The 12080-nt window shown below is 40.1% G+C and overlaps 1 protein-coding gene across 2 annotated transcripts in view; it reads left to right on the plus strand.

The window, feature by feature from the left end:
* The window catches only part of LOC307264781 (G protein-coupled receptor kinase 5-like), a 21752-nt gene extending 9995 nt beyond the window's left edge, over nt 1-11757 (plus strand). Inside the window, exons 9-16 of one of the 2 annotated variants that reach the window (XM_080046285.1) lie at nt 280-470; nt 2858-2895; nt 5214-5303; nt 6908-7116; nt 9034-9171; nt 9844-9981; nt 10399-10548; nt 10789-11757. In XM_080046285.1, the coding sequence (XP_079902411.1) occupies nt 280-470; nt 2858-2895; nt 5214-5303; nt 6908-7116; nt 9034-9171; nt 9844-9981; nt 10399-10548; nt 10789-10875 (1041 nt within the window). In that variant the 3' untranslated portion in view covers nt 10876-11757. The remainder of the gene's footprint in view (nt 1-279; nt 471-2857; nt 2896-5213; nt 5304-6907; nt 7117-9033; nt 9172-9843; nt 9982-10398; nt 10549-10788) is intronic. The other variant, XM_080046286.1, reaches the window with a different exon arrangement.
* Nucleotides 11758-12080: the final 323 nt, after the last annotated feature.

Below are 12080 nucleotides of genomic sequence, written 5' to 3' on the forward strand. Positions count from 1 at the left end.
ATATAATGGACTTGTGGTGGTAAACTCTCTCTCTCCCTCTCCCTCTCCCTCTCTCTCTCTCCCTCTCCCTCTCCCTCTCCCTCTCTCTCTCTCTCTCTCTCTCTCTCCCTCTCTCTCTCTCCCTCTCCCTCTCCCTCTCTCTCTCTCTCTCTCTCTCCCTCTCTCTCTCCCTCCCTCTCTCTCTCTCTCTCTCTCCCTCTCCCTCTCCCTCTCTCTCTCTCTCTCTCTCTCTCTCCCTCTCCCTCTCTCTCTCCCTCCCTCTCTCTCCGTCCGGTGCAGGTAAACCTAGCGTACGCCTATGAGACCAAACACTCTCTGTGCATGGTGCTGACCATGATGAGCGGAGGAGATCTGAAGTTTCACATTCACAACGTGGGCGAGCCGGGACTGGACAGAGAGAGGACACAGTTCTACGCTGCTGAAGTCTGCTGTGGACTAATACACCTGCACCACAAGTCCATTATATACAGGTACGTGTGTGTGTGTGTGTGTGTGTGTGGGGGGGGGGGGTGAGTGAGTGAGTGTGTGGGTGAGTGGGTGGGTAGGTGGGGGTGAGTGTGTGTGTGTGTGTGTGTGTGTGTGTGTGTGTGTGTGTGTGTGTGTGTGTGTGTGTGTGTGTGTGTGTGTGAGTGTGAGTGTGAGTGTGAGTGTGAGTGTGAGTGTGAGTGTGAGTGTGAGTGTGAGTGTGAGTGTGAGTGTGAGTGTGAGTGTGAGTGAGTGAGTGGAGCGTATGTGTGTGTGTTTTTCAGCACCTGTAAACCCAAATCCACAAAATCTTTTCTATCATAACTATGTAATGTGGGGAGTTAGTTTCATGATAGTAAAGCATCTGAAAAGAGTTATAGGCATATTTATCAATCCACATTAAAGATATCGTCATTTAAGTTTAATGCAGGCGGGCTATGCTCTGGTTCTTATGACACAATAAATATTTTTGAACCGATCACGACAGTTCTCTTCCCCAAACGTTCTATAAAAACAATGAATGTTGCCAAGGAGACAGTTTGATATGCCCACGTCCACACAGTCCTGTCAAACGGTCTCTAGACAGTAAAACATTTTCTTTTTTTTTAATGACGATAGCAAAGACGCATTGCTTGCTTTTTAATAACGTTTTGGTTATGATTTATTGATACTGGAAGTTGGAATCTGTCAACAGCTTTTCAATTTTACTGCAGACTGGAAGTGTCAAGTTGATTTATGACATTTCAACATTTTTTGAGTTGCGTCATCCAAAAAAAAAAAATACTTCCTCAATTCTTTTTTCTCACCGTGGCCGTAACACCATTCTGTACAGGACAATAGCTTTCAAATACATTGCATACATTTTGCTTAACTTATGATAAAAAAAATAGAACTGTATGAAACAAAATTAAGAATTTTATAGTAGTAAAATGAGGCTTATTGAAGAAAAAATGTACAACTTTTCATAAATGTTTCAATAAATATACATATTTGGCACAACTTACTAATATGTAAACGTGCAAAAATCTAGATGTTGGATAAAGATATACTAGTGCGAAAGAAGACATGTTATGGAAGCAAAATAGACAAAAATCAGAACATTGAACAGTGCTTGAAAAGAGCAATGTTTTTGCCTACAGTGTCTTGCTCTAATTCATTATTTTTCCTCGTCTTGACGTACTGATAAAATCTAACATGACATATCTTAAGTCTTTAGTCATGGCTCATGCAAGTTCACAATGGATCTAATCTTGCAAATACTGAACAGGCTAGTTCCCCATTCTCCAAAACATCTCAAAGTCTGTGACAAAAAAATGAAGTGTTGTAGGGTAGGGTTGTTGCCAGACAAATGCATACATTCACACAAAAAATGGCAAAAAAGTCAGTTAAAGGAATACTTCTTCACCCATACGGAACCGGCGTTCTATCATTATATAATCGCTTTTATAATATAATGAATGAGGTTTTTCTTCCCTCAGTCTTCCCTTGGCACAGCTGTCCTGTTAATCCTAACCCTACATTTTTACTAGTGTGATGTCACGCTAGTAAAATGTAGGGTTAGACAGTGAGACCATAAAACACTCTTTCTGCCTTTTTCTCAGACTAGGATGTACCGATTTCTAAAATGTTTGCACATTTTTACTACATAGGATCTCAGAGTTCAAAACACCTTCATATTTCCACCAGTGAAGTAGGTATTTAACTAAATAAATCACCATGCAAATATGAATGTAGTTAAAGTAGCTACGAGGAACTTTCAGTTTGTGTTAATTAATTCTCGCGTCCCCTTTGATTAAGAAAAACGACATAAAAATAGCATTCTTTTCACTGATGGTCTCGTTTGCTGTTACATGTCATTTCTGATCATCAGAGGAAAAATTAGACTGTTTCAGCACCTTTAAACTTACTACAGTTCACTACACCCCAACACTGATAAATGGTTGTCATAACTTGCAGAAAAATAATTTCCTTAACCATTTAAACTATGTCTAAGTGACTTTATTTTCTTTTTTTGTGTGGGTGGCATATTTTTTACGAGTGACTTTTTTGATTTGATTTGATTCAATTTATTTCAGACATATCAAACATACAAAACAAAATGAAAAGCATGGAAATACAATAAACAAAAATTATGTTTTCACAAAAAAAGAAAAGAAAACAAATTATCTGTATTGCTGAGATATGCCTGAAAAGGAGCAGGAAGAAGTATACACTTATTTAATCCTACCCCTTTTCCATAGTAAAAAAAGTAAAAAATAAAAATATTTATTAAATAAAAAATAAATAAATAAATAAATAAATAAAAAATAAAAGTGACGTGTTAGTTTGCACAGCTATTGTGATGTAATCAAACGTACTAAACCTTAACGCCTGTGTTTGTTTATCTTCCCAGGGATCTGAAACCTGAAAACATTCTCCTGGATGACAACGGTATGTAACTGCCAAACGATTAGTGTGTAAAAATATCTCCACAGCAACGACTCAAATGTATTTTAATAACTCACTCACTCACACGCTACATTCCTGTTCTATCCACCGATCAATCATGATTACATTACGAAAACCACCGTCATGCCTAGGCTATTTTTAGCTCTGAAATTAGGCGACATGCAATGACTTTAAAGCTATGGTGCGTAACTTTTTCATACGAATAATTGCAGTTAGATTCGAGACATTCCCAAACGAGTTGACACAAAGTTGATTAAGCCTATCAGCTCCACAAAACTCTCTCTGTATTTCTCAGTATGGCAGCGTTTACAAACTGGTGTCCCCCCCTCCCCACCGACACTGGTGCAGGAGCTCAGAAAAATCCCCAAGAAGAGCCCAAGAAATGTTTCAGTTGTTGATTCTACTGCTAAGAAAAAAACCTTGGACATACAGCAGAAGGTATAAAATCCATGAGCCATCACTGAAGGCTTTACTTCAAGTAGATGCACTGACTAGTGTTGTTGGCACCAAAAGTTACGCACTATATCTTTAAATGGCCCGCAGTAGCAGACACAATCTCCTCGACCTGATCTGTCCTCGTACGGAAATAGATGTTTGACGTTTTTTTGACATGCAGGATATAAACAAAAGGTAAGAGAAGGAAGTGAAAAAGTCCAGGTATTCAGGTGTGGTGATTGAGAAGTCTATTTTAAGAAATATCTACACCTGTTTCTGAATTCTTGGCAGCAGCACGATTAGACATTTGGAGACAGCTTTTGTTTTGAGTGACGACAACATGATTGCTATAGTATTCACAAAGGTGTCATGATTTCTTTTATATTGCCCAATTAATTACGGCTATATTTAGTAAGATGTGTTTAAAAATAGCCTAACAGATTCATTATCTTTAATTAATTTTTGTTGGAGATGGAAACTGAAAATGTAGCATGGGAACTGTCAAGACATGTGGCTACACGTGGCACAATCTAAATGTTTGGTTTCACGTGAACTGAAAACATTAAAAAAATTTGGAAAATACAGTGCTGAAAAATCTGGTGTTAATACACAGCCTAGGATCTGTAATCGGGCGTGTTGCTAGCTATACAGTGGGCCCCCTTTGTTTACATGCCAGTTTACAGAGCCTATCCTGTGATCATAGACAGATTATGAGATAATGGGCCCCTGGGCACAAACTCTTAAAGGGCCCCCCACTCGTCCCTATCCAGTCAGGTACACTGACTTTTCCACACATATACAATTAATGGCAAAACATATTAAGGAAGTCAGTGTTTCCCACAGGCTTTTGGGATACTGTTGGAGGAACCCTGTACCTTGTCAGGGGGTCCGGGGGCATGCCCCCCCCCCGTATTTCTTTTACCCTTTTAAAGTAAAATGCAACAATCTGGTGCACTTTGAGAGTACATTTTAGAGGCTATATCAAATCCTGAGATGCAGAAGGAACATTTTTCTTAAACAGGCAGCACTCTTTACTCTGCAACTGTAAAAACAGTACAGTAGATTGGTCTGCAGACCCATGTTCTACGATGGAGGGGCCCATTGCAACAGATAAAGTGTGGATAGCTACTTTATATGAACAGTATAGAATTCACACATCAAAAGCTTATTTCTGTATTAGACAGAGCTACTAATGCTGTTGTTTTTAACTTGCTTTTGTATTTCTCCCCTACTAGTTGAGGGGCCCATGATGATTTATATCTTGTTAGATTTTAATGAATATCCTTATATTTAGGCTCTTCCTTTTTGGACCCTGTTATTGACATCAGTGACTGAGCTCTTTGACTATGCAACATGAAAAGTTACTATCAGTATCTCTGGCTTAGGGCCCCCTGAGCCCTTGGGCCCCTGGGCCTGTGCCCGGTGTGCCCAAGGGACTTTCAGTTTATGTTCATTCTTGCACCCCCTTTGGACAAAAGCGGTAGTGTTTTTACTATGCCAGCTGTTGTTCCTGGGTGAGCGTACCCATATCACAAAGGCATTAAGAAAAACTATATAAAAACAGCATTCTTTGCACTGATTGTCTCGTTTGCTGTTACATGTAATTTATGATCATCAGAGGAAAAATTTGAAATATTTAAAAGTTCCTCGTAGCTACTTTTAAAGTGCTGTAAAGGCAATTATAAAATACCTTTGTGGACATGTATAGGTGAATTCCTTGAACAAGCTTTTTGCCAACTCCGGATTCTCAGAAAAGCAAAGCGACAGAGGAAGTAGTGAGACTTGATTTGAGCAAAAGGGAAAGTGCGTCACAACAGAGAGAAAAAAAAAGAAAAACTCTCAAACCAGTTTTTTGTTTTCACTAGGACACATCCGCATCTCTGACCTGGGCCTGGCTGTGAGAATGTCTGAGGGCAAACTGGTGAGAGGGACGGTGGGAACGCTGGGGTATATGGGTAAGTTATAATTTGTCTAAAAAAATTAAAAAAAATTGTAGTAGTTACACCGAGAAGATACGCACTGACTGTAGTTTTAAATGATCGCAGTAGCACACAATATAAATCAAATCAAATCAGTTTTATTTGTATAGAGCCCAATATCACAAATAGACATTTGCCTCAGTGGGCTTCACATTTCATACAGTATGACACCCTGCCCTTACACCCTTAGCTCGGCTGAGAAAAAACTCCCAGTAAAAAACCCTTTATCCTATCGGGACTAAAAAAATTGAGAAATCTCAGGGAGAGTCGATAGAGTAAGGGATCCCTTTCCCAGGTACTCTGGGGTATATGGGTAATTTACAGTCATGTATGTGGGTCAAATAAACTAACAGTGTTGTTGTAGTTGCAGTGAGAAGTTATACACTGTAGCTTTAAATTATTAGGGAACACTGGGGTATATGGGTAAGTTATCTTTTTTTTTTTTTTTTTTAAGATATTTTTTGGCATTTTTATGCTTTATTGACAGTGTAGAGACAGAGTTGAAATGGGGCAGAGAGGGGAGTGACATGCAGAGGACGACGCGGGCTGGAATTGAACCCGGGTCCGCTGCTGGCCGAGGCCCATGGGGGGGACGCCCTACCAACTGAGCTAAGGGCGCCCCCAAAGTTATCATTTTTAACAGTGTTGTTGTAATTACAGTGAGAAGTTGCGCACTGTAGCTTTAAATGGTCGTAGTAGCACACAATCTAAGGTACTCTGGGGTATATGGGTAGTTACAGTAATGTGTGTAGCTCAAAAAAACTAACAGTGTTGTTGTAGTAACAGTGGGAAGTTAATACAAAGCCTATGATCTGTTAACTGGTACGTAAACAAAGGGGGCCCACAGAAGCTAGCAACTGAGTTTAGTATGTATATTTAAACCAAATCTCTTTTAGTGCGCACACACAGTACAGACAGGTAGTAGATCATGAGGAGATATTCACTGATTTTGACAAAAAGTTATTTGACAACAAGCGTTCTCCAGAATCACTGACTATACCTTTAACAGTTGTAGTGCTCACTGTAAAGAAAAAACTAAAAGTTGAGGTAAAAAAATTAAAAATTGTTCTAAATCTTGAGCTATTGCAGTGACGTAGCATGTAGCCTATAATTAGCCTTAAAAAAGCCGTTGGCAAACTGAACAGGTTTAACTTTACTTTTTGTTGACATTCCTCATTCACAATGTCCTACTATCCTGCTGCTGTCACATGTCACAACCACGCATTTCCCAGATAGATAGATAGATAGATAGATAGATAGATAGATAGATAGATAGATAGATAGATAGATAGATAGATAGATAGATAGATAGATAGATAGATAGATAGATAGATAGATAGATAGATAGATAGATAGATAGATAGATAGATAGATAGATAGATAGATAGATAGATAGATAGATAGATAGATAGATAGATAGATAGGTAGGTAGGTAGGTAGGCAGGCAGGCAGGGAGGCAGGCAGACAGACAGACAGACAGACAGACAGACAGACAGAGAGACAGACAGACAGAGAGACAGACAGAAAGATAAAATCATCACTAGCATGTATTTATTAAGTGTTCTAATTCCTATTCCCAGCCCCGGAGGTGATTGGGCACCATCACTACGGAGTGAGTGCAGACTGGTGGGGGCTGGGCTGCCTCATATATGAGATGACCGCGGGCCAGCCTCCCTTCCACACCAGAGGGGAACATCACAAGTCCTCTGAGATAGAGAGACGCATCGAGTCATTCCCGGAGGAATACACAGACAAGTTCAGCAGAGAGGTCAAGGATATCTGCTCTATGGTGAGATTTACCATAATTCCAATAGGTTTAATAATCAAACACAACTCCATCTTTCTAAAGGTGTAATGTAACTAACTAACTTGGGGCGACCGTGGCTCAGGTGGTAGAGCGGGTTGGCCAATGATCCAAGGGTTGGAGGTTCGATCCCCGCCCGGCCACCTGTGTCACGGTTGTTGTGTCCTTGGGCAAGACACTTCACCCACCTTGCCTGGTGTGAATGTGTATGTTTGAGGTGGTGGTCGGAAGGGCCGTTGGCGCGGAATGGCAGCCACGCTTCCGTCAGCCTGCCCCAGGGCAGCTGTGGCTACTATCATAGTTTACCACCACCAGTATGACTGTGTTTGAATGAATGGAACCTGGAACCCTGTAAAGCGCTTTGAGTCCTTAGGGAATAAAGCGCTATATAAAACCTATCCATTATTATTAACTCTAGAACTGTGATTAAGTACCAATTTGAGGCACTTGTACTTTACTTGAATCTTTTTTCTTTTCATGCTACTTTATACTTCAGTTCCACTACAATGCATACATTTATCTGATAACTTCAGCTACTAGTTACTTTACGGATTAAGATTTTTGCACACAAAATATATGAAGAGTTTTTAAAAAATGATGCACAATACCAAAACAGAAACTGCTCAACAGGTTCAATAAAAAGGGCATCAGATTCATTTCCTGTATTCTCGTGATTTTGTATGCTCAATTTTTTGTCTTTTCTGCATCCAATTATGATGTTAAAATCTTTATTTCTGTAAAGGAAAAGACAAAATTCATGTTCCCGCTGACACAAATATAATGCTCAAAGGTGGAGTCAGTGATTCTGGAGAACGCTTGTCGTCAAAATATTTGTCTGCCATAATCAGTGAATAGCTGATCCGCTACCTGTCTGTACTGTGTGTGCGCTGAAGACTCGCAAAACGTGACGAGATATTCACTGATTTTGACAAAAAGTTATTTTGACAACAAGCGTTCTCCACAAGAAACACTTAATTTCCTGCATTCTGGTGAACTTTTATGTTCACCAGAATGCACCACAATTTTTGCCTTGTCAGTGTAACAGAGAAATGGAAATAGATATTCATATAGTTCTACTGTTACACTCACATTTCCTTGTTAACAAAACGTTTGAGACAAGTGAACAATAGACACATTGTACCAGTGTACTTTAGTGTCCCTACTTATGTAAACAAACACCACATATTTAAACCACACTCACTTACCCACTATCATTCATACTATTTTTAGTTTCTTTTAAAAACTGATCTCACTTGTTATCTGTGTGAAAGGTGTAGTCAGTGATTCTGGAGAACGCTCGTAGTCAAAATCAGTGAATATCTCCTCACGATCCACTACCTGTCAGTATGTGTGTGCACTGAAAACAAAATCCAGTGTTAATTCCAAGCCTAGGCTCTGTAAACGGGCATTTTGTTCGCTGCTGTAGGCCCTTTTGTTTTGCACACTAGTTTACACCTGACTTTTTTGAGATATTCACTGATTTTGACAAAAAGTGATTTTGACAACAAGCATTCTCCTGAATCACTGACTCCACCTTTAAATGCAATGGTAGTATGTTCCAATTTGTCATTACAATGTTCTTAATGGCATTAGTTTTAGGTTAAGGTAGACATAGGTAGACATATCGCGCACACACACAAACACACACGCAGACTTGCAAACACACAAACACACACGCAGACTTGCAAACACACACACGCGACACACAGATACACACTCTCACACAGACACAGACACAAACACACACACTCAAACACTTGCAAACACTCAAACACCCACATACACACACACACACACACACTTGCAAACACACACATGCGCACACTTGCAAACACACACACGGGCACACTTGCAAACACACACACACCCTAGTAATAACATATTCTCTTGCTTGTTTTCCAGCTGCTGACTAAAGACCCCAGGCAGCGGTTGGGTTGTCTGAGCGGAGCCGGGCGAGATGTGCAGCAACACGCGTTCTTTAAGACAGTTAACTTCAGGATGCTGGAGGCCGGCCTGGTGGAGCCGCCATTCAAACCAGACGTGAGTATCACTAGGATTTTATACCATTTATATGTAATTTTGACTCATTCATTTAGTATTTACTAGGATCTTGTACAAATAATAATACTAGAAATACAGCTCTGGAAAAAAATTAAGAGAGCACTCCAAATGTTCAGTGTCTTTCGTTTCACTATTTATAGGCATTATGTTTGAGAAGAATGAACATTTTGGTTTTATTTTATAAACTACTGACAACATTTCTACCAAATTAAAAAAAAATAAATTGTCATGAAGAGAATTTTCAATAAGTTATGAAGAGATGAAGATTTAAGAAAAATCCTGACTGGTCCTTTTTTTCCGGAGCTTTACATAGACATACAATTGTATATTAGTGAAAGTCCAGTGTTGGTAGTCAATGCTTTAAAGAAGGTGAAGCTCCTAAGAAGATACAATATGGTACAAGGTCACTGAGACCTCACAATATGGAAGGTCACAGTAAACCTTTAAATGCCTTTGTACCCATGACAAAGGCAAAACAATATAAAAATAGCATTCTTTGCACTGATGGTCTCGTTTGCTGTTACATGTCATTTATGATCCTCAGAGGAAAAATTAGACTCTTTCAGAAATATTTAAAAGTTCCTCGTAAAAACACCTTTTAAGTTTAATTAAAATGAATAGTCATTTAAATGTGTTATTCTGCTGCTGTAGCCCAGACAGGTTTACTGCAGTGATGTCCAGGACATTGAGGAGTTTTCTACGGTGAAGGGCGTTGTTCTGGATCGGACGGACGGAGACTTCTACTCTAAGTTCAACACGGGAAGAATTCCTATCACCTGGCAGAATGAGGTAGGCTCAGTTACCTAGGTTACACACACAACCACCTGTCACACACTCTTACCAATAGGTTACACACAGATCACTGTTAACCGGCGTTCTATCATTATAAAATCACTATTATAATATATTGAATGAGGTTTTTCTTTCCTCAGTCTTCCCTTGGCCCAGCTGTCCTGTTAATCCTAACCCTACATTTTACCACGTGCGATGTCACACATGGGAAAACGTAGGGTTAGACAGTGAGACCATAAAACACTCTTTCTGCCTTTTCTCAGGCTAGGATGAACCGATTTCTAAAATGTTTTGCACATTTATACTACATAGGATCTCAGAGTTCAATACACCTTCATATTCCCACTGGTGAAGTAGGTCTTTAAGTAAATAATAGAATATAGCTCACTGTTTTTCCTCCTCCTCTGTGTGTAGGTGATCGAGACGGGGTGTTTCAAGGAGCTGAATATCTTCGGTCCGTTGGGAACTCGTTCTCCAGACCTTGACTGGTCTCTGGCCCCCGGCAGCCCCAAACGCAGCCTCAGGACCGGCCTCAGACGCATGTTCAGAAAGAGTGTAGGATGTGTGAGTGTGTGTGTGAGTGAGTGTGTGTGGTGAGTGAGTGAGTGAGTGAGTGATTGAGTGAGTGAGTGAGTGAGTGAGTGAGTGAGTGAGTGAGTGAGTGAGTGAGTGAGTGAGTGAGTGAGTGAGTGAGTGAGTGAGTGAGTGAGTGAGTGAGTGAGTGTGTGTGTGTGTGTTAATTGTATCCCACACCTTTTTGTATGATTTAAAGCCAGACTGATCCTCTCTCTCTCCTCTCCACAGCCTCCGTCTCCGTCAGATGAGAGCAAACAGTTTTTGGTGGGAGATGAAACCTACTTGAAGTCTGGATTACTCAGCACTACAATGTGAACACACTCACACAGACAGACAGACAGACAGACAGACAGACAGACACTGTTTTAAAGAAATACTCACACACACACAAACTCTCCCTCTCTCTTTCACACACACAGACTCACACTCTCACTCACTCTCTCTCTCTCACACACACACAGTCAAACTCTCTCACTCTCTCTCTCACACACACACACACACACACACACACACACACACACACACACACACACACACACACACACACACACACACACACACACAACGCTCTCTCACAAAAACACACACACACACACACACACACACTAATATCCACTGTAAATACAATGTTCAGTCCCCCACTTTAAATCAAAGCATAGCATACATTTCTTTGTGTTCTCCTGTCACTCACAGCTTCACTTCATAGCCTTCGCTTCTTTTTACATGTAGCAGCAAATAATGTTATAAATGCCAATAACGTGATCATTTTTCAGTTTTTAAAAGGTGCTCCGAGGAACTTTCAGTGTGTGTTAATTCTAGCGCCCCCTTTGGACTAAAGCGGTAGTGTTTTTACTACACCAGCTGTTGTTCCTGGGTGAGCGTATACCCATGACAAAGGCATTAAGAAAAACTATATAAAAATAGCATTCTTTGCAATGATGGTCTCGTTTGCTGTTACATGTAATTTATGATCATCTGAGGAAAAATTAGACTCTTTCAGAATTATTTAAAAGTTCCTCGTAGCTACTTTAAAAACTGAATAATTATAATTAACCTGATCCAAGGTATAATTGTTCTGTTACTAACACGCACAAAATGTACAAACAATATTCACCAGCGTCTTTTTTTTCTACTTGAATTTTGATACAAACAGTGACAACATAAATTTACGTCAGAACTTTAAGCTTTTTTTCACCAGTTGCTAAAAATGCCTTTTAAATAAATAAAAAAAAATTGAATGCAAAGGTTTCCAGCCCAGTCTTTTCTGTACAAAAAAAAACTTTCAAAATATTAAAGCTTGGGGCGACTGTGGCTCAGTTGGTAGAGCGGGTCGGCCGATGATCAAAGGGTTGGCGGTTCGATCCCCGCCCTGCCACCTGTGTCCTAGTTGTTGTGTCCTTGGGCAAGGCACTTCACCCACCTTGCCTCGTGTGAATGTCGATAGTTAGCCTGCTATCGGTGTATGAATGTGTGTGAATGGTAACGTGGGCGTGGGAAAGGAAAACAGGTCTCCCTTGCAA

Source organism: Ammodytes marinus (genome assembly GCF_949987685.1).
Source record: "Ammodytes marinus genome assembly, chromosome: 18".
Lineage (NCBI taxonomy): Eukaryota > Metazoa > Chordata > Actinopteri > Uranoscopiformes > Ammodytidae > Ammodytes > Ammodytes marinus.